At 42.6% G+C, this 27,318-nt stretch overlaps 1 protein-coding gene across 1 annotated transcript; it reads right to left on the reverse strand.

The window, feature by feature from the left end:
- Positions 1 to 1,691: 1,691 nt before the first annotated feature.
- On the reverse strand, positions 1,692 to 27,318 carry SBSPON (somatomedin B and thrombospondin type 1 domain containing). The gene is made up of 5 exons (XM_028518763.2): positions 27,016 to 27,318; positions 17,216 to 17,410; positions 9,272 to 9,362; positions 5,496 to 5,672; positions 1,692 to 2,930 (listed from the first exon to the last, which is right to left on the reverse strand). Exons 1-5 carry the CDS (start codon positions 27,227 to 27,229, stop codon positions 2,858 to 2,860), a joined length of 750 nt encoding a protein of 249 aa, XP_028374564.2. The 5' UTR covers positions 27,230 to 27,318; the 3' UTR covers positions 1,692 to 2,857.

Consider the following 27,318-nt stretch of genomic DNA (forward strand, 5'->3'; position numbering starts at 1 on the left):
ATCTGTTTCAAAAGTATCTTTACCTGATTGCTTATATGTCAGAATGCCCAAGTCTTTGCTTTCTAAATCAATTTGCAGTTATAGGTATGAACCTTCAGTAGAATAAACTTAGAGGTTAAAACCAGGTTTGTTTTGCATAATTTTTGTGCATACGTGGAAAAGATGGCTGATAAAGATTTTTATGCCAGACTAGAACTAAACAATTTATTACTAATGCTCTTTATGTTTACATGCAACATTGTTGAATAAAAACATCCTAAAACCCCAAAAAGAGAACAGTATGATTAAAATTCACTTTTTTCTAACTTATTTTTTAACTTTTTAAAATGATCACCATCCCTCATTCCTTTCCCCTTCTTTCCTGAGTGGGTGTATTTATTTTTCTACAAATTACTGCCACCTCCACTTTTGAAAATCAGTCTATTACAGAATTCTAGGGGCTGTAAATCATTGTACAGTGCCTGTGGAAAGAGCCCTAACTGTAAGGTATTCATTGAAAAAGGATGCCAAAGAGGTCTTAAGTACTTTGATCTTAACTTTGAAAATAAAAAATTTGCTTCTTCATTAATCACTTGGACTACATGTTTCAGTTCTGACCTATTTCCTTGGGCTTTGCTAGAATTAATAACAAGCTTTTCAAACCATTATTAATAGCTAACTCTTACCTATGAACTTCTCAAGAATAGGAATTATAAAAATATACTATTGTAGCCCTGCCTGGTGTGATTCAGTGGATTGGGCACTGGACTGTGAACTGAAAGGTCACTGGTTCGATTTCTGGTCAGGGCACATGCCTGGGTTGCAGGCCAGGTCCCTGGTTGGGGGCATGTGAAATGCAACCAACCCAGATGTTTCTCTTGCACATTGATGTTTCTCTTCCTCTCTTTCTCCTTCCCTTCCCCTCTCTCTAAAAATGAACAAATAAAATCTTTAAAAAATATATAGTGTTGTACAATATGAAGGTAATTAATAATTATGCATTAAAAACTAAAGGTATAAGGTAAAAATTGACTTATAAAATTCAAAAATGTTAAATGTTATATTGAATCTTAAATACCTCATAGCTTTATTGCTGTGAGTCATCATACTTATACCTGCTAATTCTGAAGAGGTTTTTTGTTTGTTTGTTTTGGTGAAATTTTTTTTCAGTCACTGTCCTGCCAGAAAATTTGGGTATTTTCTCATCAAACAAATAAAGAGCTTTTTAAAATGTGAACAAAAAGTTTATTTACTGGTACAAAAATTTTAAGCATCATTGAAATTACCCAGGTATATTTTCAAAACCTTGCTTTACAAATGTTAGAAATGGTCTTACAATGTTAATACTGAACTGATGGTTGAAATCTTTAACCTTGAGGAGATGCAAAATTTTTATTATTAATATCTGAAGAATTTAGTTTTCCACAAAAAACAACTCTGACAGTTAAATGAGTATTTAGTCAGAAATATTGCTACTCTCAGCATTAAATATTGGGCACTTTTCCATCTCTATTAAGTTTGCTATTGTCATCCTATCATCACATAATAAGTACCAAGAAATATATATTTTAGTAAATAATTTGTTAATTAATAATATTTTATACAAATGAAACTGAAGGAATTTCATATAGTTTTAAATCTTGAATTTCAATTCTCCAAAGAAAATATCCTGAATTTAAGATTTGTTCCAAAAATGAAAAGGGCTTAGCCTCTACAGCCCAGTCTTTGACACAATTTGGCTTTTCATCAAAGCTGGGTTCGGCAGGAGAAACAGAGATTTCGCTCTGTGGCTGACTTGCAGAATGACCTGTCATCCCAGGTGCTTAAACAAGCCACTTGGTCTCTGGTTCATAGATTTCCCAACCATTAAATAAGACTAATATTATGTGTGTTTGCATGTGAGATCAGAGTATTTGTAATAAAATCCAGCCTTCGATAATCCATTCCTCTGCCATCTACTCAAAACATAAAATGAATACTCATAAAATAGAAAACAAGTATTATAATAAGTTTACTTCAACTTAACTTGACACTGGACTTTGAAAGACTGTTCCAGTCAGCTTCAGGCTTTAGCCATGGAAATAATCTTAGATACTAATGATGGTAGAATTTTCATAATTAAAGCAATTGTTTCATTCACTGGTGCCAAAATTTCTCATTATGAAAAGTATAACATTTAAAGGAACTCATACTGATCTAGAATGAACAGTTGATCTTTTCAATTAACTGAAGAATATTTCTTCAAAAAAGTATTTTTAGCATAGCTATTTTTTATTACAGAATGCTTGCTAAATCTTAAATAATTTGTCCTGTGGAAAATTATTTGTGAAAATTTGCTTGAAATTAATCATTTCAGAATTTGTGGAATAATATATGAGAAATGTTTATGTAAGAGTGTACATATATAGTATACATTTTTAAAGCAAGAAGCTTTGAAGGTTACAGAAAAGGAGAGAAATGCAAGATCCAAAGCATAGATAACCTTAAATGACAACGTATTCACCAATAAGTGGACCATGTTCTAGTAATTTTAGTGCAAACAGACATGTATTTTGTGTCACATGGGCTGCCTGTAGAATGAGGGGCCCCTATGTAGAAGATCAAGGACAGAAAATCACAGGAGACTTTAGAGTGGGTCCTCAACTCACTATAAATAAAAAAAAAAGGTATTGTGTTTACTGAGAACTGGTCCCTCAATTTTCTTCTTCCACTTTACAGTGTGGCAATGATCTTCACAAATTTGGCCACACAGTTTTTAAAGGTTTATGAAGCATTGAACATACTTGATAATATTTATCATGTTTACACAGATTTTATGATATTTACCTTGCAATCTATATAAATATAAAACTGTGCACAGCTGGACATGAACACTGGTCTACTCGCCGAACTTTTTTCCAAGTTCCTTGACATCGAGGATTGCCAACTGCTTGCCAGTGAGAGTCTGATTTCTGAAACAATATTTTGAAAATGTTACTACACTATTAGCCCTGGCTGGCATAGCTCAGTGGATTGAGCGCGGGCTGCAAACCAAAGTGTCGCAGGTTCGATTCCCAGCCAGGGTACATGCCTGGGTTGCAGGCCATAACCCCCAGCAACAGCACATTGATATTTCTCTCTCTCTCTCTCTCTATTCCCTCCCTTCCCTCTCTAAAAATAAATAAATAAAATCTTTAAAAATAAATTAAAAAAAAGAAATGTTACTACACTAAAAGCAAACCAAAGGAAATTCTAATTTACAAAATTATACATTGAAGGTTTTTAAAACTAAAAACTCCAGGTATCTTTTTTTTGAGATTTGAAGTACATTGTAAATCAAAATTTAAAAAAATGATCACAAACCAAGTTCCTCTTCTTCGGGTTCTAGCAAAACAAGTTACCACATAACCCTATTTGAGGACACCCTGTGCTAAGAGTGTAGTAATCTAAGGTATTAATTTCTGTCACTTGATTCGTTCACTTCATGAAGTGCTACATAAAGGAAAATGGCTTCCTGTTTCATATAGATTTAAATTAGAGGGGTCTAAACCAAATAATTTCTTGTAATCCTTTTCACCTCTTTGATTCCATGATGAAAAAAAAAAATGGGAGAAGTGGAAAGAGCAAAGCCAGATTATTGAAATTATTATTTTTAAAGTCACTGGAACCTCAGCCAGAGTTTAAGGTACTTTATGGATACAAATTAAATTATAAATTCATTTCAAGTCAAGATATGGATGAGGTATTCAGAAAAATATTAAGTGTAAATATTAAGTTTCTATTTCATATGGATTCCTTACCCACTTAACTGTTCATATGGTATACTCAATACAGAGACTGTTAGGCACAAGTGACTAATAAATAAAAATTCAAGTTATTAAAGCCCTGGCTGGCATAGCTCAGTGGACTGAGCACGGGCCTGCAAACCAAAGTGTCGCAGGTTCAATTCCCAGCCAGGGTACATGCCTGGGTTGCAGGCCATAACCCCCAGCAACCGCACATTGATGTTTCTCTCTCTCTCTCTATCTCCCTCCCTTCCCTCTCTAAAAATAAAATAAATAAAATCTTTTTTAAAAATTCAAGTTATTAAGCATTAAAACACAACATGGGAATAATGAGTAACTGGAAAGGTCCATATTTTACTTTCTAATCTGTATCTTTACCAGTTCCATCTGACATACTTAAAATCATAATCCATTCCCAGAAGTCTACCCTTCTCTTAGTTACAAATAGTGTTATCAGATTTAACTGATAATGAGTATAGGACTTGCATAGTTTTCAAGATGTTAAAGTGTTTTTCAAGGGTCAATTCTTTTGGACAATCTATAGATTTCTGTTGTTTATGACCTCGCAAAGCTGAACCCACCACGATCTCAATCATTATGTTAGGACTCCACTGAGCAGTGGTTCTGAACCTTCTGTGGAATGAGACGTCTCGGCAGGGGTCAGCAATCTGCCATCCATGAGTCAAATCCAGCCCACCCCCTGCTTTTCCGTAGACATTAAAGAGTTGAATGAAAATTGAATATTTTGTGATATATGAAAATCATATGAATTCAAATTTTAGTGTCCACTAAAATACAGTGTTATTAGAACAAAACCCAGCTCATCAGCTGACATAGTGGGTCTGGCTGCTTTTGATGCAGAGATGAGTACCTGTGACAGAGCCTGTGTGGCCCACAAAAACAAAAACATCTATCATCTGGCCTCATACAGAAAATATCTGCTAACACCTGACCTGGGAGATTGTTAAAATCTACGTGCAAAAAATTCAGATGTAGGAGGGGCTCAGAAATCTGTTTATCTTGTCTTATTTTATATTTTAATTTAATTTAATTTCAATACTGACCTGAGGATATGTTCGTTGATTTCAGAGTGAGTGGAAGGGAAATAGAAAGAAACAAATATCGCTAGGTTGCCTCCCATATACTCCCCTACCAGGGCAGAAATCTGCATGTTTTAAATCACCATCCTTAAGAGATTCTAATCAAATGAGTTTTGGAGCAATCAGGTCTTTAGTGGTCATTTAGGAGCAGAGCCTGAACCCCAATATCCAGATTTGCCCCCTTACCCCTCATTTCTGATAAAGAGCCTCTAAGTTCCACAGTGTGAACTGGGTCTTGGGCTCTAGAGTGGCAAAGAGGAAGGATCTCCTCACTCAGTGTTTGACTCTCCATGTCATGGCTTGCTATGCTCCCTACCAGTCAGCTGTTTAGGACATGCAGAGCACAAATCTCTCCAAATGAGTAACAAGAAAAGTCCTGGCGATGGCTGGCATGGCTCAGTGGACTGAGTGTTGCCTGGCAAATCGAAAGGTTCCTGGTTCGACTCCCAGTCAGGGCACATGCCTAGGTTGAGGGCCAGGTCCCCGGTTGGGGGCATGTGAGAGGCAACCAGTTGATGTGTCTCTCACACATAGATGTTTCCCTTCCTCTCTTTCTCCCTCTCTCCCCTTCTCTCTAAATAAATAAATAAATAAAGTCTTTAAAAAATAAAAGAAAGAAAGAAAAGTCTTCTAACCCACTTCCCTCACTTACCCATCAGAATCCAGGCCATCTCCAGAACAACGGAGACTCACAGAGTTCATGGCTGGAGGTTGACAATCGACACACACTGTGTACCCCTCTCGTAGGTACTGCATCCATCTTGTTAGGGGACGGTTTTCCAGGGCGCAGTGATGAGTCAATGACTCGGTCTTGAACTCCATACAGTATCTACAGCAAAAAAAGGACAAATTTCATTCACCGTATTTATATATATATTTTATCGATTATGCTATTACAGTTGTCCTATTTTCCCCCCTTCACTCCCCTCCACCCTGCACACCCTCTCCACCCACATTCCCCTTTTAGTTCATGTCCATGTGTCATTCACTGTATTTAGAGGTGGCCTGCTGCTACAGGAATTCTTAGGAAGCTTGTCATCCCCAAGGACATCTGCACAGGTCACACTTTGGTCATAGGACACCTTATAACAGTTTCTCATTCACTGATCTATGATGGTATCCAGGAGACAACTATAGTGAAATTTGAAGCTCTTTTCAGTCCATGACTGAATCATCTGGTCAAAAAGAATATGCAGAAATTCGGATATCCTGTACCCTATCTAGCCTGATCATTAAATTGTATATATAAAAAACACATTTCAGTAGGAAAATAGTCCTTGATCACTTTGCTGATATTTTCAAATATATTTTATTGATTATGCTATCACAGTTGTCCCATTTCCCTTCCTTCATTCCCCTCCACTCTGCACAAACCCCTCCCATGTGGATTCCTCCCTTTTAGTTCATGTCCATGGGTAATACATATAAGTTCTTTGGCTTCTACATTTCCCATACTAGTCTTAACCTTCCCATGTGTATTTTCTACCTACCATTTATACTACTTATTCCCTATACCTTTTCCCCCTCTCTCCCCCTCCCACTGCCCACTGATTAACCCTCCATGTGATCTCCATTTCTGTGATTCTGTCCTGTTCTAGTTGTTTGTTCAGTTTGTTTTTGTTTTGCTTTTTTTAGGTTCAGCTGTTGAAAGTTGTGAGTTTGTTGTCATTTTACTGTTCATCGTTCTTATCTTCTTTTTCTGAGATAAGTCCCTGTAACATTTCAGGTAATAAGGGCTTGTTGATGATGAAGTTCTTTAACTTGACCTTCTCTGGAAGCACTTAATCTGCCCTCCCATTCTAAATGATAGTTTTGCTGGATAGAGTAACCTTGGATGTACGTCCTTGCCCCTCATGACTTTGAATTCTTCTTTCCAGCCCCTTCTTGCCTACAAGATTTCTTTGGAGAAATCAGCTGACATTCTTATGGGAATTCCTTTGGAGGTAACTCTCCTTTTCTCTTGCTGCTTTTAAGATTCTCTCCTTATCTTTAATCTTGGGTAATGTAATTATGATGTGCCTTGGTGTGTGCTTCCTTGGGTCTAACTTCTTTGGACTCATGGAGCTTTCTGGACTTTCTAGAGGTCTATTTCCTTTGCCAGATTGGGGAAGTTCTCCTTCATTATTTGTTTAAATAAGTTTTCAATTTCTTGCTCTTCTTCTTCTCCTTCTGGTACCCCTATGATTTGGATGTTAAAACATTTAAAGTTATCCTGGAGGTTCTTAAGCCTCTCCTCATTTTTTTTTGAATTATTGTTTCTTCATTCTGTTTTGGATGAATGTCTCTTGCTTCCTTCTGCTCCAAACCATTGATTTGAGTCCTGGTTTCCTTCCCTTCAGTGTTGGTTCCCTGTACATTTTCCTTTATTTCACTTTTCATAGTCTTTACTTTTTCCTCTGTTTTGTAACCATACCCAACTATTTCTGTGAGCATCCTGATTACCAGGGTTTTGAACTGTACATCTGATAGGTTTGCTATCTTTTGTTGCTTAGTTGTATTTTTTCAGTAGCTTTGATCTGTTCTTTCATTTGGGCCTCTTTTTTTTTGTCTTGGCACACCTGTTTCATAGTAAGGGGCGGAGCCTTAGGTGTTCATCAGAACAGGGCAACCTGAGTGGCTTTGTTGTGATGCTATTAGTGAAGGAGAGGTCCAAGAGGGAACAATGCTGCTTGCTTGCCTCTCAGCGGGCTTTCAGTCACTTCCTCTGCTACCCACAAGCAAACTGGTTCCTCTGGTGCTGATTCCTGGGTGAGTGGGTTTGTGTATGTTCTAGGACCCTGTGGGTCTCTGCAACAGACTCTCCTGTGAGGCTGGGAGTTTCTCCCACCACCACAACCCTCACCAGTTTTCCAGTCAGAGGTTTTGAGGCTTTATTTTCCCACTCGTTTTGAAACCCTAGGTTGCACAGTCTATCTTGCTCCCCAGTTTTCCTCCCAGGTTATTTGCATGCAAATGTGGGACCACCTGCTCCACCAGCTGCCACCCTCACCCTCTTTGCCAGCTGCTGCCTTGCCACAAGTCCTCTCTGCCTAGCTGCCCATCTCCACCCTCCCTACCAGTATGGATGTTTCTTCTTTAACTCCTTGGAGGTCAGACTTCAATACAGTTTGATTTTCTGTCAGTTCTGGTTGTTTTTTATTTTAAACTTGTTGTTGTCGTTCTTCTTTTGGTTGTTCAAGGAGGCATAGTGTGTCTACCTGTGCCTCTATCTTGGCTGGAAGTCAACTTTACTACATTTTAATGAAGTATATAAATTGAACAAGACCTTGCTTGAGCCTGAGAACATGTGAGTCCCAGGAGGACTCGTCCTTAATGCCCAGACCAGCACCAGCCCCACAGATGCTCTCAGGGCCTTCCCTATACTCCCCACGCAGCTCACCTACATGGTCTGGGGTATGACATGAGTTTTCACTTGAAGTCAAACATCACAGTTATACTGGGTGTCACAGATGAAAGGAAATGGGAAACAAAACATGTTTTTTCTGTGACAGAGGCTATTGTCACCTCTTACTGAGCTGTGGAAACTCTAACACTATATGTGACTAGATTGAGGGCCCCACACATGGGTGGATATTTCAGTCTTGTTCTTAAAAGCAACACAATTTTATAATTCTTTGGGGGAAATAATACATCATAAAAAAACCTGAATGTTGCATTTTAGGTTCTAACTATGCTAAAATTGGCTAGTTTTCCATGTATAGAATTATGAGCAATAACAGGACAGTGTTTGGAGCATCTGCTTCAGTGAAGATCTCTAACATGGTAAGTATCATTTATTAGGTAACTTAAACTACTGAGGTAGAAAACCCTGTGATGCAGCTTCAATCAACCTTAGACAGCTTAACCCAGATATCTCTCTCTTCAATTTTTCCCTAGAATTAAATTGTCATAAGAACCCATATGGTAGGTATTGGTATTCTCATTTTTCAAGACAGAAAAGCTGAGGTGGCTGCTGAGCAGCAGTGTAGGGATTTGAACATGCAGCTGTCTGGTGACCCTACTCTGACAGAAGAGTAGACTTGTAGTGAGCACAGAGGTTCCTCCCAGCCTATGCCATGAGTCTATTACCTGCAGGTAATAGAAATCCTCAGAGCTCAGGTTGGGGCCACTTTCAAAATCACCAAACAGAAGTGGTGCTGGAGTCCATGGTCCCATGAAGACTGTAAGAGGAGCTTCCTTAGTGTGAGTGACAATAATATCAACTCATTTTTATATATCATGTTTCTTTTTGGAGATTAGACCTCAGAGACAGATAAATCTTTAAAGGCCAGCAAAAAACAAGGAGGGAACAAATACTGTCCCAACTCCATGGCAGAGTCATTTTTTTTACCCAAAGGCAATGAACAAGTAACATAGGAAAACCCATCACACCATGTTGACCTCTGTGGTCAAGTGAAAAAAACATAAATTTAAAAAAAATGGAATTACCCAGTGTCCTCTGTGTCTGTAGACCACTGTGGGGAGACAACTTGTCTTGTTCTCTCCTTATTGAATGCAGAGCTAGTTATGAAGGCAGGGACTAGAAAACAAATTAACATTGAACACATGTAACCTAAAGTACTTAGAGCAACATTTGCCAAAACTTGGTTTCAAACCTGTCAAAAGTGCTCTGTATTTCAAGCCAAAGGTCTGTGGCACACCATCATGGAGTGAAGAGGGGCTACGTTCCAGTGTCCCCAGGACCCAGTGGTAGAGATTTGCGTACACACAGATGAGTGGGGAAGGGACTGCAGGCCTGGAGAAGTGGGCTTGTCTGAAGGAATAAAAGCACTGAGAAGGGAGGGCCAGGAGGAACAGCCCAGAGGAGATAAGAAATGATGGGGGTTGGAAAACCAAGGAAAAAACATGATGTAATATACAAAGGGAAAGAATATTTCAAAAATGAAACATAGAGGAATACAGTAAAAAAAGGGGGAAGATAGGAAGAATAGAGTAAAAGAATCAAAGGGAGACAGTGAAGGAGGAAAGGAAAGAGGAAGAAGACCAAAGAGAGTAAAAGGGGGATGGAAGTAGGAAAAATGATGACCAGAGATAGAGGAAATAAGAAAGAGGGGGTAAAAAAAAAAAAAAAAACAGAAAAAGCAAAGGAAGCAAGTGTGAGTGCTTCCCACATCTTCTGGTAAATGCAGTCTGGAAGCTTCGCTGCCAAATGCATAGTGGCTGCCAGGTGCCAGCCAACACAGCACTCTCCCTCTGCCCACCTGAGGAAGGAAAGGTCTAAGTCATCCTCTCCTCTTCCCTCTCCTCCCCCAACCCTACCCCAACTCTGACACTCTGGGTAGGAGAAGAGAAAGGAGCCAGGTATTCTTTCTTCCCACCTCTGTTCCTTCTGTAATTTTATTTTGTTTGTGTATCTCCTTCCTATTTCATCTCTAAGTCCATGGAGGCACCTGTCTCTCTGTGTAGCACCTGCAGATAACCTTTCGATTCCACTCTGCTGTCAACTCAAGGAAGACAAGGTTTTGCCTCATATATCACTGTGGCCCTTACACATTTATACACTTAATAAGTGTGTGTGCAATGTGCCAATGAGCAAATGAATGAAGTCCCAAAACTGCCACCAGAGCACATGGGTCCTACTTCCCCATGGTCTTCTGTTCTTGTACTGAGCCTTGTAGCTAAAATGGCTCAACAAAATCCTTTCTCCCTTTCATTTCAGAAATGGGACCAACCCAGGAAGGGTACATACCAGCTGATGTTGGCTTTTGAGTGTGAAGTCATCATCAACATGAACACAATAGCGGGAGGGTACCAGGTGCAAAACTGATGCTTCAAGCTTACATGTTCATTTTACCTGGCTCCTTACTGCCACAGGATGGCAGCCTTAATTCTGTTCTAGATTTTCTTAATGAGGAGGCACTTTTATATTACTAGGGAATGTAAGACAAGAGTGGCCTAATACCTAGCAGCCACTTGCCCCTAAGAGTTGCAGGTATTATCCTTGTCTCCTATGGTTTGATGCCTAATCTCTCCAGTAAAAAAACTTCCTACATCTTGCATTAGCCCTAGCACCCCAGCTGTGTGGCTCTTTCTTGCTGCACTAAGATGTTAATTGTTTGCCAAAGAGAACATGTCACACTTTCTAAATATGACTGTAGCTTTTGAACTTCAAATCCACAGACAATCCAAAGGACAAGTGAATGCATGTATGTCAGGATCCCTCTCTGTTTCTCTTAGATCTAATGATCAGAAACACAGACATCTAAAGGATTTTAGTTTTCCAAGTTATTATTCCCAAATTATTATTTCCATTTCTGTTCTTCTGATGAATTTATGTGTTTATTCGCTAAGTGAAGAATGGGTAGCATTATACCAGGTAAACTATAACATTTTGGGGATGTGTCTCTTTACTCAAAACATTTACTTGATCTCTTAATTTGTATTGCATATATTATCACAAAAGTTCATAAGCATACACACTAATGCATAGCTCAGGAAAAAATGAGGTTAGAAAGGAGAGGGCAAGTATATGCCTAGAGGTGCTGATATAAAATCCTCAGAAATGTTTTAGAATAATAAAAATAAAAGCTAACAAACATGCATTTCTAAGTTTCCGGGCACAATGCAAAGCACTTTATGTGTGTTAATTCAGTTAATTCTCACCACACCCTCTGAGGTAGATCCTATTATTTCCCCATTTCACAGATGAGGAAATTGTGGCACAGAGAGGGGAAGAAATGTGTTCAAGGCTCATGTTTAACTAAGGGAGTACCAGGCCTCATCTCTAAACCACGCTCCTCATTGCTGAGCTCCACAGTCTCTATTATAGTGCTGACCACAAAGTTTCACTATTTTATAAGGCATATTTCCCATGAATTACTTACATTCTGCTTTATTTTCCCTTTCTGTCTCTCATCACAAAGTCTAAAAGTAGGAAGTGGGCATGGGTGGTGTGGGGGGCTTATGGCCAAAGCATGCCGTGGGCACTGGGCACAGATTAAAGCCTATCAGAGGATGGCACCTTTGTAGCCTGCTTATTTAGGAAGAACTTCCACATTTTGTGTTACCAAGCTTCACCAAAGTTTTGTAAAGAGGTGTTCTGATGAGGTTTCTTCATCAAAAAACCAGGGGCTTCCAGAAGTTAAAGGGAAAATAAATAGTAAATCACTGAGCAAGGGCCCAGCAGAGAAGGTAGCTTCTGTTTTTGTGAGACCCAGTACCCATGGTCAGTGTTGAGCCTCTGCAGTTATGACCCTTGATAAAAACAGCCCGGTAGCCCTAAACCCTGTGTCCTATGTGTCCTGACCCCTCACCCTACTGATAAGGCACCTCCTCCTCCCATGAGTCCTCAGGAAAGTAGAACAGGAGCCAGATTGCCTGCATAGCTCCGATCCAGTGCTTTAATCTCCCGCACAAGTGTAATTGTCATTACAGGAAGAGTGGTAAGTAATTTAGAAACTATTTTTGCCTCCAGTGCTACAACAAAGACTAAATAAATGCTAGTACCCCTCCTTTCCCCTCCTGGCAACAATGTTCGAATGTAATAGATTCTTTGTTAATAGGCTCTTTGCCAACTTCCCTGGCATCCCATCAACCTACCATTGTTGGGTTTTACAACAACTTCCACTTCTAAAAGGTGGTACCGCACATACTTTGAACATGAAAGTAAATTAAATTTGCTTTGAGAATTTCATAAAGCCCTCTGACACAGTGGGGTGTCACAACAGCAGGCTTAGAGCTCCTGCTCTGAAGACTTCATGGAAAACAGAACAGAAAGAAAATCTGACCAATGACACCAGCCTGCAAGCATACAGTTGATAATGCACCTTCATCTCCTTGCAGGAGGAAAACACATACAAAAATTGTCAGTATGTGCAACAGATACAGTCACATGGTTTTGGGGGTTATTTTTTATGAAAAAGATAGTCAAAAAAGGCTTTAAATGAAACAGGAAAAGTGCAATAGCTACTTGATCATTAATAAGAGCACTTCTGTGATCCTATTTCATTCACTGGCCTAGCAGGGACTTTGTGTTTCTATTTAGCATTAACAAAATCTACAACTGCAATTTTAGGTCTAAGGATAGATAACAGTTAACAGCAAAACAATACGAAGTGTGGGGCAGAGGTGGGGGGAATCCACAGAATTTAGAGCCATGAGATCCAGGTTTGAATTCTGCTGGTCCTTTATCAATGCGTTCACCTCTCTGAGCTCCAGTGTCCTCCTGTGCAAACCAAGGATAATGATGCTGTGCTACCTGCATGAGGGCAACATAATGGCCCCTCAAGGATGTTCACATCCTAATGACCCACACCTGCAAATATGTTATGTTATGTGGCAGAGAAGAACTGAGGTGCTACTTGGTTGATCTTAAAATAAGATTATCGTGAATTGTCCAGGTGGGTCCCATTAAAATTAACAGTCAGAAGAGAGTCCTAGAAAGATGTGGCAGTGGAGGAAAGACAGACAGATGCAGTGTTGCTGTGGAGCTGGAAGAAGGGCTATGAGAGAAGGAATGTGGATGGCCCCTGGACAATGGAAAGGCAGAGAATGCAGAGACCATGTCTGGTTTTTGGCTTCAGAAATATAAGATTTCTGAAGTTAAGCATTTCTGTTGCTTAACTCACTAAGTTTGTGGTAATTTTCATCCATAACTTTCTGAGATATTGACAAAAAATGATACAATCACACCCTGGTGTTTTTCTCTAGAACATGCTTTCTGAGCTTAAATCTCTTCATTCAATGTTCTTTGCCATTTTGCAAGGCTGAGAATTTCCCATTTCATTAATACCTGTTCCACTGGGATAAAGAGTTGTTCCCTCCATCTATCACTTAGCAAGAAGAAACCAGACTGCCCCTTCAACATTCTGCTCGGAAATCTCCTCAGCTAAATATTCAAGTCCATCACCTACAAGTTTTACTTTTTGCATAACTGCAATTCCACTAAGCTTTCTACCCCTAATGACAGGGACCGTGAAAAGGCGAGGAAAGGGATTCCCCCGAGAGCCTTCAGGAAGAAGCACAGCTGACTCACTTGGGCTTAGCCCAGTGAGACCTGCGTTGGATGACTACCCCACAGATAATCAATTCACGTTCTCATAAGCCACTAAGTTTGTGGTCATTTGTTTCTGCAGCCATGGAAAACTCAAATACTCTCTTACAGGATTGCCCTAAAGACTGAATCAATGTCTATAAAGGCTCTTTGCCACACAAATGTGAGGGCCAGTGAGCCATGTAACAAAAGCTCCTGCTCTGTGAACAGGAGGCCTGGAGGGGCAGGTAAGAATAGGTACATAGGTAGCCAGGGAGCAGGACCTAGAGCCCTAGGTAGAGGTGAGTGCCCCTCCCCAATGCTCCCTCACCCACCTTCTCATCCATCATGGTGCTGACTCAGCACCTCAAGTTCTAAGTGACAGTGATGTTTGTCATTCAAGTTTGCACATCCCCAAATCCAGCACAGTGCCAGAAAGCCATAGGTACTCAGGAAATCTTAAGGGAGCACATAAATGAAGGCACAGGAGCTGAGGTAAAACTGGGCCTAGGGGGCCTGGAGAATCCACCCCCTTGGATTTTCACATTACCATCTCTCATTTCCCTCCTCCCCAGCCCCCAGCAGTCCATCATTATCAACGTGTATTCCACAGGACACTCTGATGACCAGCACAATTGCCTGGAGGCCTTGCTACAATGCAGACAGCTGGGCCCAGCTCCAGTGACTGTGGGTCTGGGGGGCCAAGCAACCTGCATTCCAGTGAGTTCCCAGGTGGGGCTGAGGCTCCTGGTCTGGGACCACACTTAGGAACCAGCTGAATGGGAATATTCGAGGTATTCTGTTCTCCCTGATCAGCTTGTGACAGGAGCCATCACTGACCTCCCAGCTGGAAAGTGGATGTCAGGGAGCACAGCCAGGGCAATGAATGGCCCTGCCCCAAGTAGAGATTCCTCCTTTCTTCCTAAGCTGAGAAATCTGACTTGACCTTACTAGGAAAGGAGGCCATTAAGTACAGCTATCTCCTGTTGGGGTTGTATCAGAGTTGCTAACACCTTCTGGGGAGTCACCTAAGAAGACTCCTGCTTCTTAAAATCCTATTGTAGGGTTTGGTGGAAGACGTGGGCAATAAGGGTAATTTGGAAATCCAGGGACATTGGAGGTAGGAAGGGCTATGGATTTTGCCCCATCAGAGGACAGAGGGGTGGACAGCTCCAGACAGAGAACACCAGAAAGCAAGGTGTGGACCCAATGCTGCCTGGTGCCCTTGACCCATGTTTTATAGCATTCTCTTCTGTGACCTTCCTGTCCCCTTCCCTGTGACCTGCACAGTCCTGTTAGAAGGCCCTGCAGGGCTGGGAAGGGTCTGTGCCAGCCAGGGGCAACACTGGATGTGCTGAAGGACTACCTTCTAGCAGTCAAACTTGGCAGTAATAAATGGAGCAAGCTGCTTTTCCTGACAGAATGACCATAGGTTTTAAGTCAGCAAAAAAAAAAAAAAAGATCAGTCGCATCCAAGAATGACTCCCTCCTGAGCCTTTTCTGCAGTGTTTCTGCGAAGTAATGAGCGGAATGTGACTTTGTACTGTGGCCAATTCTGTGAGCACTAAAATATGTCCCCGTGAGTCTACTGTGTTACCTCTGTCCATGGGAGGCTCCACCTGGCCCTTCCTTTCACCACACCACCCAGGCAACCTTCTTAAATTAACATCTGACCACATCGGCCACTACAGAAAACATCCCAGTGGCCTTCCAGGCCTTTTCCTATAAAGACCAGAATCCTGAACAAGGAGCTCCAAGGCCCTGCCCTGGAAGGGGGGCAGGGGAGTCTTCTCTCACCTCTCACTCCCTTGCTTCTGTTCCCTGTGTCCTATAAACGAGGCAAAGGTGACCAAGGTTGTTTACTTCCTCACAGCAGGCTGAAACCTGATAGCTCCAAAGCCTATTGGCATGAAACTGAATTTTTTCTATACCCAATTGTTTTAAAAATAGCCAAACAGGCAAGAAGACTTTAGCCATTTAGGCCTGGCCTGCTTTGCATACCCTGTGTTAACTGCACCCAGCATCTGCTGGCCAGCTATTACCTTGTGTTCTAAAAGCCCCAAGATGTGTAAAGCCCTTGCCTTTCACAGTTCTGTGACCCAAGACTCCTTGTTATGCCGCTCCAACTGACATCAACTAGACACACAAGCCTTGGCATGCTGACACCTCTCCTTCCATTCTGGATGGTGGTCCCCACACCACAGCCTCTGGACTTCTCTGTCACGAAACCCTTACTCTCGTGGTCAAATGTTTTTCTTAGATAGGCCTCAAACCTCTCAAACCCTCTCTCCCTGACTATCCAGTTCACCATGTTGGTCTCTCAGCGTTATTCCCAATCCTCAGGGAGGTCTCTCCCCTCCCACCTCTGTGGCTTCCCTCCTCCCTGAGAAACAGAGGCAATCAGCTAACATACAGTCCTAGGTCTATACCTCTCATGTGGTTGGGACTAGCTGGACCAAAGTGCAGCTGTAATTTTCTGAGATTAATTTCCCAGGATAATCAGATGAGCATCTATGCCTCCCCCTAGACAGTGATCTATCTAGATATAACAGTGGGCTCCCTGTCAGCTTCCCTCACCATTGTAACTCTGGCCACCCGAGTGCCAGGCATGCAGCCTGTGGCATGCAAAAAGGAACACAATGTTTAATGAGGATCATGCTGTCATGAAACTTTCCAAGTCCTATGAAAAACATATGATCTTTGCTCTCCTGAGAATCAGTGCTTTGCTCTATCAGGTTCCATCCAGATCAAAACATCGATACTGGCCTTTCTGCTTATTTCTTTGTGAGCTTTGTGGCTCCAGACTCACTAAGAAGCTGACTCCTGGCACCTCCACTGGCCACCCCCACAACCAGAATGATGTTTTCAAGTCACAGATCTGATCACATCAGCCGCAGTCTAGATGGCATGAGAGCAGAGGCAGGTGATTAAAGAGGATAAGCCTATCATCACTTAGAAATGTATAAAGTTTCTCCTATTTTCATGAGCCTGTCAGTGTTGGGGATTAAACAGAAATTACAGTGAAAAGTGAACTAGAATTATCTTTACCAGACACTCACTCTGCTGTGTGAAATATCATTGCCTTACCTAAAGTCCTCTGTCATCAGCGTGACTGAGTTTGCTGAAAACCACTGAGTCTGTGCATGAGAAAGGGTCACCCCTGGCTTATAAACACAGGGAGGAAATAGCAGGGATGGGACTGGGGGACATGTATGCCACTGACCGGTAATTCCTTTATCAGCATTTCCTGAGCTTCATATCTACTCCCTGCAGACTGGCCCACCCCACTGGCTGCAGCATGGAACTTTCCCTGCTCAGCACCTGACCCTTTAGGGGACCAAGTGCAGGAAAGTCATCAAAGACCACAAAGGCAGGATCATTGTGCAAACCTCTGTCTTTACCAAAAGCATGCCCGCAGTCCTGGCCCTGCGGTGTTGAGTACTCCAGGCAGCCGGCTTTCTCTTCTAAGGCAGGGCAGGGCGCCCCACCGTTCTGGGGCTCCTGCTGCACTAGGCGCCTCCGCACGCGGGCCATCGGCTTGCACTGGTCAGCACAGCCACTCCAGGGGCTCCACTCCCCCACGATGCACGGGCGAGCTAAAAAACAGCACCAGGAGACAATCAACCACCCAGGGAACCCAGCAAGCTGCCTGCCAGGCTGCTCCCTCCCACCTAACAGTGGCATCCAGCCCACATGAACTGCGTCAGCAGGGACACCAGGTCTCAGCAGGGCCCCATTTGACATTGACTCCACTGCCCTGATGGTTAACTGATAACCGGGTACCTCTCAGAGACAGGTGGAGACTCGGAGATCTTAGAGGTGGGTCTGAGCCAAGGACACACCTAAGTAAAGAGACCATTCCTTTAGGGTACTTCCTCACACTCCTGGGCTAAGTTTAGATCTTGGCTTTGGTTTTTCTTGGTTGTAACTTTATCCTCTCTTGTCCAGAAAACTTTTTATTGTAACAGTAATAAATATTCATTGTAGCACCAATAATCCCATCACCTACCCAGGGAATTTCAGCTAATGTGTCTCTGGAAGACGCGGGCTTAGCCCCACACCAAAGGACCTCTGCATTCTCAGCTGCTCCTGGATGCTCATTCCCACCCTCGTGGTTCACCAACTCATCAACTATGAGAACTGGAGTGTAGACATGAGCAACTAGGGCCCACTGAGGTGAAAAGCATCGTGGTCATCATGAAGGGGCCAAGTCAAGGCAAGAGTCTAGCTGGAGCATTAATTCCCTGGCCATGACTGTGAAGTCAATGTGGTTACACACTTAGCTTTCCTATTTAAAGTCCTAATGAGTCTATAAAAAGACTGTACCTGGCTGGAGTAGCTCGATGGATTGAGCGTGGGCTTCGAACCAAAGTATCCCAGTTTCAATTCCCAGCCAGGGCACATGCCTGGGTTGCAGGCCACGGCCCCCAGCAACCGCACATTGATGTTTCTCTCTCTTTCTCCCTCCCTTCCCTCTCTAAAAATAAATAAATAAATCTTTAAAAAAAAAAGGACTGTAATGAGTGTTTCAATTGAATTATGTCAGGACTTGAAATTAAATGTAAGAAAGGACAAGAAAGAAGATGTATGTACGTCTAAACTAGATGCCAAAACTCTTTCCCACAAAATGTGACCAACTTTCCCTATCACCCTCATACATGCAAGTTTGCAGAGTCTTCACCAAGAAAGCACCCTATTTCTTTGAAATCTTGGTTTGGACTTCCAATAGTTTGTACTTGAAAACTGATGAAGTAAAAGGGTCACACCCCAACATAACCACCTTTCAGTAATTCAAAAACTTCAAAGTGTTTTAAAATATGTCTTTATTAATCATCTAAAAACTCACAGGTGTCACATGACTGGGGTCAACTACCTAAAAAAGCAAGAATGGGTCACATTAGGGTTTGTTCTCAATATCCACCATGCACACATCCTTTGGAAATTCAGTAATGGGTCATTTCCTGCTCCTGTCATCTCTTGTTGATCCCTCCCTTTTTACATCCAGGATGCCATGATTAAATTGGCCCTCAGAACCACAAGGCATTTAAAGAGACTGCTAAGCTAGGAGCTGGGTGAAAAGGACTTCTGTCCTAAATTCTTTCAATAACTCTCTTCCCACCCAAATCTCTTCATCTCTCAATCTAGCTATTCCTGCACTATATTTGGACTTAAATAATACTTACTAATATACTTTTTAAAAAATACACTTGTTTCAAAGATTAACATTTTGACATGACAGAATTTTATAATATGGCCTAAGGTTACACTTTACCTGCGTGGAAAAACATGGCATCGGGGAGAGCTATATGGCTGAATTTTGTCTCCCAGTATTTCTTCATCATTTCTGGTCTCATGTCCACTGTTTATTTATTTTATTCAGTTTGACCCACAGTGAAAACTCTCAAATCACAGAATAATTGAACCAGTTGTTGTTTCTATTTGGTTAAAGTTTTTCCTTGGCAAAATGCTATGTCCCATTTTTCTGATCAATGACTTTAATAGCCTCATAAAGAGAATCTGAACATTCTGGGCTCTGAACAACATCTTGATGTCTGCATGGTAACACAGAAGGGAAAAAGTTTCTATGGAAATGCAGTGTTCACAAAAGCTGTTCCACAAAATATTTTGAGTTGGAAGGCTAATCTGAGGTATTTACTCCTATCTGCACACACACAAAAAATGTATTCTTGGTTAACTTGCGAACTTTCGAAGATTTGGACTGGAAGGCATCGAGATCACAAGCAAGCAATCTTTGGTCATGGAGGTCAAGGGAAGTATGGAAATTTTGGATAGACTTTTATCATGAGTCATATATTACAATGAAGGATACGAATTCCCCTTTGAACTAGTCTATGTTCTTGTCCCCATCCCACTAAGCATATCTAATTTGCATCTACATACGACATATCAAAATATTATTTTCTTCAAAACTGACTTTCTTGATCTTCACATTTCATTCACCATTATTGGGGCCCGACAGGCTGTTACCTAGTGAGCAGTGTGATTACCTTTGACTTCAAGCTTGTTACAGCTTCCTGATATCTTAAAATGATGACATTATTTTAGGGGATGGAAGCCTAGATTTAATTGTGCCAGAAAGCTTGACAAGCCCTTTTTTTCTTCTTCTTTATTTAAACTCAATGTAATATTCAGGTTGAGTTTCCCCAAAAGCAGATTCTGAGACATGGATTTGAATGCAAGCCATTTATTTGGGAGGTGATCCCAAGAAGCATAACAAGGGAATACAGAGCAGAGACAGTGAAGCAGACACAGAAGAGAGACCAGAAATAGGAAGTAGACACCCAAGTTCCTGCTTTAGGCCCAGCAGGCACCTATGGCCCTCAGCTTGCTGGGAAGTGAGATAATGGAAAGATCCAGAGTATAAGGAATTATCCAGTCCTCCCTGATGCACCAGCTAGTCCCCCCTCCTCAAGAGCTTCTGGTTATCAGATATCTCTACCATGGCCACAGGGAGAAAGGCCAAGAATAGAAAAGTAAGTTATATATTTCAGTAAAAGATCTGGGCTCCAGAGCAGGGCACATTTTAACATGTCTTAACAGGGTATCCAGCCATAGCAATGTACCATGACCTTAAAAGATTTACCACTGATCTTTTTTTCAAAAAAAATTTTAAGTAGCTTTTTTTTTTATGTGATTTGCCATTGAGTTGAAATTCTCTGCCACGTGTGACTGACCTGTGCCTGCCACTCCACTCCAACCTGGAGTCCTCTACCCCCACTGCCTCTGCCACCAGGCCACTTGACCCTGGGAGACACCAAACTCTTTCACACTCTGAAACTTTTGTTGTGTGTTCACTCTGCCGGGAATGCTCCTCCCACACTGGGCATGGCTGGGGTCAGCTCATCCTTAGGTCCCAGATGAATTATTTCCCCTTCCGAGAGTCCATCTCTGGCCAGCCTGGCTAAATCATCTTCCAGCCCCCACTGCACACACCCCTCAAAATTATTTTCTCTCAGATCTCAGTGCTGCTTGCTTTCAAGCAGCTTCATAATTCGTAATCACATATTTATTTTTTGTTGTTTATTGTTGTTGAGTTTTTCACTTCATGTCTAGAGCTTGGCACTTGGTAGATACTCAAAAAATATTTGCTGAATGAATGAATGGCATGGCATTGGGCAAGTTCCTAAATGATGTTCTACACTGAAATAGACTCTGCTCTGCTCATATTAATTAGAAGCCACAGCACTGACAGAGGCCCCATAGTGGGAAGGACAGGAGAAATTTCCAGAGCTCAAAACATGAGATTCTTAACCTGGCCCAGAGCTGGCTGCACTCTCCCAGCAATGGCAGCCTCAACGGGGGTCATTGGAAGGAGCACTGCCTCCTGCACCTATGGGTTAGAAAGACCCCAGCTTCTGGCAGCCCCATGTCTTCAGATCCTTTGCACTCCATTCGTGTCTCCTGCTAATACCACATCTGGAACATAACAAGCTTCTTTAATTTTATTATCTTTAGTGTGAAGTGGTTTTCCTTTTATCTGAGCCAAATTTCCCTCACTCAAGAATTTCAAAATACGGAACAAAAAATATCTGTGCCTATCTTATCTGTGCCACTTAGGGACTTCTGCTGTTTCAGTGGCCCCCCTTCCCTGTGGCACAGATTTTCAGGTTGATGCCTCTGGCTCTTGGATCATCTTTCTATTGACACTTTCACTCTCAAAATTACTATTGGACTTTTGAGCTTCAGTGAGTTTGTAGCAGCCAAAACTAGACACACTATTTTCAGTCTTTAAGTGCCAAGGGTAATTTTAAAAATACTTTTCTCCAATGCTTTTCTTGATGATGCCAAATACACACACACACAGCAACAAACTAAGCTGGCAGCCATAGTCCTCCATTACATAAGTATAGTTTGAATTACTTCTTAGTGGAAGGCCTTGCTCTTACTCTTGTGCGGCTCTGTCTCCTTGGTTAATCACACAGACACTCAGGCACTCACCTCTGTAATCTGGCCCTGCCTGCTTGGCTCTCTTCTGCCCAAAATTAAAGGCCACCCACGATCAAGTGCCTTCTCTCTCACATTGTTGAGTTCATTCATTCCTAAGGAAATACTCTTTTTACACTTTGCCCACAGCAGTGCCATTTATATATGGCATTTGCTTCCTGACATTTTATGGAAGAAAAAGGAAGCCCCTTTATCCACACACACATATACACATCCCATGGTGACACAATTTTAAATGTATGTTATCTGCCTTATTCTCTCTCCATATGTATATCCTTTTCTGTGAAACTTTGTCAAAACTTCTCTGAAGGTCAAGTGAGACTACATGGTCTAAGTTACTATCTATCCCCTCAAAAAAGCTCCAATAAAATGAGCAAGTACTGTTTTCCTCTTGCAGAAACCATGTTATCTGGCCCCCAGTAGGGTTTTTTTTTCCCCTTTTGAGACATTAACTGGATAAGTGCATGAAATGCTAGCAAGATGATGAAATGGGCTGCCTCACTTGAAAAAAATGAAATTTTGGGAGAAAACTGTACTTGAACAATGATTAAAATAAAAAAAAAAAGAAAAATGAAATTTTATGTAACATGTAAACCCAGAAAAAAAAGAGATGCAAATTTAAAAGATAATGACGATTTTCCTGGATAGTAAGTGTCTGGGTGAGTTATTTTCTTTTGTGCACTTCTATATTTTCTGAATTTTCTGCAACATACATTTTGTAGTCAAGGAAGAAAATGCTAGTTTTAAAAGGACATGTGGATACACCCCAGCTGGCAATGCCCTCTGAAACCACAGGTAATGTCCTAGGCAGAAGGAGGGCTCATGTGTTTTGACAAATGTTATCAAGGCACCACGACACCACCAGGATTGCACAAAGGAGCAGGCCACACTTTTTGCCCTGGAGGAATGCATGGTCGACAGAGAGAGAAGGCTCACTCACTCCACCAGAATTTATCTGGGGCCTACCCCGAAAAGTATGTGCACAGCTTCTCATAAGGCCTCATTTCTCTGAGGCCCAAAATCATGTGTTTTAATGTGTGGGTTGTGGATCCAGAGTTCCTGAGGTCAAATCCTCTTTATTAGTGGTGTGATTTTTGGACCAATTGCCTAACCTTTAACCTCCCGGTTCCCTGAATACCTTGGCCCTAAAATGAGAAATACAAGCATACCTCGTTGTGCTGCATCTCACTTTATTGTGCTTTGCAGATGTCGCATTTTTTAAAAAATTGAAGACAAGAGAAAAGAGAAAAATCTTTTTTCCCTCCACAAGAAAAAAGGTTATGACTTGTTTCATTGTGATACTCGCTTTTATTGCAGGGGTCTGGAACCAAACCCACAATACCTCTGAGGGATACCTGTAACCTCAGTGGGTATGAGACCTAAGTCACTTTGGAGCTGTGAGGTGCCCACAAGAGAGCCTGGCACAGAATAAATGCTGGATAAGCCTTGACAACTTTATCCCCCTTGATTGCACACCCCAGGGCCGCAGCCAAATCCTACCTGCTGAATATTGACTGGTGCCAGGCCCTGCTCGTGTTTTCTGTAGACACAAGGGCAGGGGAAGTCACACGCTGTCTCTTGGTCCCTCTGGTTCCAGTAAAGCCTCACCTTTCTAAATCGTCAAACACTGTGATATCCTTCCTTTGAGTGAGTTACAAAGCCCGTGTTTTCAAGTATAGTGCCCCATCTTCCTCTAGCCAGATATGACATCAGGTTTGGCCAGTTGGTTTTTTACATTCTCTATAAACCTAGAACAGATTAGCCTGTATAGGCTACTCAGTTTTTGTCCCTCTCCATGTGGGTTAATTATTCCTCTTTCCTTAAATTGTTCATCCAAGATCCAATGCAACCCACTGTTTCTATGATCAGGAATCAAGCTGATGAATTAGAAACTGAGGTGTTCTGAGCCCAACAAGACCACCCCCCCAGAAGTTTGTCCAGGGCAGGTAACATGTATCTGTCTCCCTCCTCTACCTGACCCCTTTTTCCCATCCCTGATCAGGCCAAAGAAGAATTTTCTATCTTTTTTTGGGGGGAGGGGCAGGGAGATGCATAGTTGGTATTAAAACCCATGCCATCATCATTATGAGAATTTTTTAGATAATTGGGTTCAGAACAGATTTTTTTGGCAGCTTAGTAATTCTACAGATCCAATAATTCATTTTTCTTTTTAATGAGAAAAAAATCTATTTAGAAAAAGAAATTCCAGTAGTTCACCTTTTAGCCACGCCAAAAAAAATGTGTTTATCAGGATTAAAAAGTCAGAAGGAATAGAAGTAAAGCAAGCTAAGTTCTGTAACAGTTCCTCTTTCTGTTAACATTTAATGTCATTTCAGTCAAAAAGTCTTCTGAGAGCATCAATAGGTAACACAGCATTAAGAGGAAGAATGGTTCTGTCTGTAGAGGAGCTAGGTGCTCTGCACTGCTGAGCCTTTTTTTATGTAGGAATGAGTAATAGCCTCGAGTTTGCATGCATGGAAGTGGCTGATGGCACCCTGAAATCAGGCAGCCTGGCTTCAGCTCTCACTCCCCTGTCCCTTCATGGTAACTTAATAATAAGGGCAGAGTCCCCAGCAGTCTTAGTTGCTGCAGTGGTGAAATGCTCATGCAGGGCAACTCCGCCTCTTGAAACCCCAGAATCAGCTAGCTCAGTCATGACACTTGTCCAGGGCTTTGTTGTGCCCTTACTCTCACCCGCAGCTCCAAGGGGTCAGCAGGCTCAGTCTCGCCAAGTGGCCACCTTCCAATTGTTTCTATTTTCTTCTTCCCTTCCCCCAAAAAGCTCCAGATGCAGAGAATTGACTAACAAGGAGCCTTTTCAGTCCCAAGTCTTCTACTAGGCTGGATCCTCACTCCTTCCAGTGATGGTAAGGTCACCTGCCAGTCTATACTCAATAAACCCCCACTCCAAAATGAAGTATTTTTTTAAGACTTTATTTATTTATTTTTAGAGAGGGAAAGGAGGGAGATAGAGAGAGAGTAACATCAATGTGCAGTTGCTGGGGGTTATGGCCTGCAACCCAGGCATGTACCCTGGCTGGGAATCGAACCTGGGACTCTGGTTCCCAGCCCATGCTCAATCCACTGAGCTACGCCAGCCAGGGCCAAAATGAAGTATTTTTTTAAAAAAACATTTTTAATTCCTGAGCTGAAAACCAGGGATTTATTTTTGACCAAATGAAGATTTTGAGGATTCTGCAACTGCTTATACTGGTGTTAGTCCTCAGTAGAAAGACAGTTCTTCTCAGGACACTGGCCTTACCTTTCCCCATCCCTCTCTGGGCCCAAATCTCTGTACCTAAGTGCATTCACCAAATCTGTCCTATTTGCCAGGGTGGCCTCAGGGACTAGCTTAGTGCCTGGCATAAAAAGCTGACACCCACAGGTGACTGCTGGGGTCCTCCTAGAATTCCCTCCCCTTTTATGGACCTCTGCATTTTGCAGAGGTAGGCTTGCTGGTCATTTCCTCTGGGAATTCTTTCTGAATTCCTCTGGTCTTCTCAGGTTTTCTTCTCTAGCCTCCAGGTTCCTTATTTTGTCACTAAGTGTGTTGCACTGTCTTGTATGTGTGTTTCTCTGCTCAACTATGACCTTCTAGGGGGCAGAGACTGTGCCTTCATTATCTTGTGTCCCTGTGCTTCCCAAAGCATGTGATCTGAACTACAAGAATTCTGTATTTATCCTTAAAATGCAAGCAAACCCCTGATGAAAGAGGGCTGAGTGAGACAGGCTGCCACAGCGGACAGGCTTCACTTGGAGATCCAGGTAACTGAGGAAAACTGGCTTGGGTAGGATGGGGCTACTGAGAAGGGGACAGCTGTCCCCTTCTAAATAACTGACACATCACCTCATATTGGTAATAAAATACCCTGGCTTTAGAACAGGAAAGGGAAAGAAGCTTATCCAAAAAAAAGAAAGAAAAGAAAAGAAAAGAAAAGAAAAGAAAAGAAAAGAAAAGATCAGTTGGGTCAGTAAGCCATCAGTTTTTGATCAGGATAAAAAGAGAATCTAATGTTTTTCAACTGTGTTCTTTCCTCAGCAGTAGGCCCAGGTGATCATCAGGCATGAGCTTGTGACCTCTTCCTGCAGAAAGGGGCAGAAGGGTGTGACTCTCTACCAGGCACCAGTTTTCCAGCGAATGACACAGCCCTGCAGGATACTCTTCCAGGAAGATGCCGAGGACCCCACAAACCCAGAAACCTTGAGGTCAAACCATAACATCTGTGTGGCTTTTAGGGGGGACATGATTAACAGGGAGCAGGGCTACTCTTATCACCAGAGCTGGCTTCTGTCAGGCACACCTTGTTCTTTAGGACTAGACTCACCATTTCTTCCTTTACCTTTTAACTTAATAAGTCAACAATTGTTGAGCCCATATCAGATACTATGGGAAGTGTAAAAATGAAAAAGTTTGATCCTAAAGGAAAATCAGAAAGTATAAAACATAATAGGAACCCTGAGATAAAAATCTTTATCAAGCTCTCTAGATAAAACTGAATTCGGGGGGCAGATGGACCCCTTCCTATGAGAAGGGCTATGTTCGCTGCATGTCCGAAGTCCGGAGAGGAGGCCAGCTGTTCTCCAAGAACTTCAGCAGAAAAGTTCCTTCTCAGAGCAAGCCCTGGGCACTGAGTGGGATCATTACATGTTCCTCTCTCCATCACCCTTCACCCACCCCTAAAATGCCTGAGGATTAACAGAAAGAAAGCTGTGGAACCCGGCCCAGAGGCGTGCCCGGGGACCTGCCAGTGCCATTTCTCCAGGCGGGGAGTGGCTCTGTCAAACTGGAGTTCCTGAGTGGAAGAATTCACCCGGCAGAGTTATAACCCTGAACCCTTCAAGAAGAGAGGGCTCCGGCACCTTCTATCCAGACTCTGGTGGGAACGGTGCTTTGGAGCAGTATGTCTAGATACATGGGGCTGGAGGCACCTAGGGTAAAGAGTCTGAGGTGCATGAAGATGGAGAGGCTGAACGACCCTGGAGAAATGGAGCTGGGTGTACTCGGATGCAAGGGGCTGGATGGAGAGTTACAGGATGGAGTTGTGTATACCTGAACGGATCTGGAAGACTCTAGGATGGAGGGAGCTGGGATGAGGAGGGATTGGAGTGGGCCGGGATAGAGGGACTGGACCCACCAGAATGAAAGGGGCTACGGACTGCGGTCCTTGGTGCAGGACCGTGAGCCTCTAGGCTACGGACGAATGGCCGGCACCCCACCCTCGGCCCTGCCACCCACCTGGGCATGCCGTGGCGTAGTCGAAGCAGCAGTCCCCGGTGAGGCGGCAGGCTTGGTCGCAGAAGCACGTCCCGTAGATCCTGTCCAGCCTCCAGCCGCGGGAGAAGCAAGCGGGGTCCCGGCCCGGGCAGCAGCGCCCAGACTCGACGCAGCCGGCCATGGCCCCGGGCCACAACCGCGCCAGCGCGCACAGCGCCAGCCACAGAATCCTCATGGCCAGCACTCCGCGGCGCGGGCGAAGCACAGACCTTCGGAACGAGGGCTGACCTCCCCGGAGAGCGGCGGCCCCCCCCCCCCCCACCT

This window comes from Phyllostomus discolor, chromosome 7 (assembly GCF_004126475.2).
Source record: "Phyllostomus discolor isolate MPI-MPIP mPhyDis1 chromosome 7, mPhyDis1.pri.v3, whole genome shotgun sequence".
NCBI classification, from domain to species: domain Eukaryota; kingdom Metazoa; phylum Chordata; class Mammalia; order Chiroptera; family Phyllostomidae; genus Phyllostomus; species Phyllostomus discolor.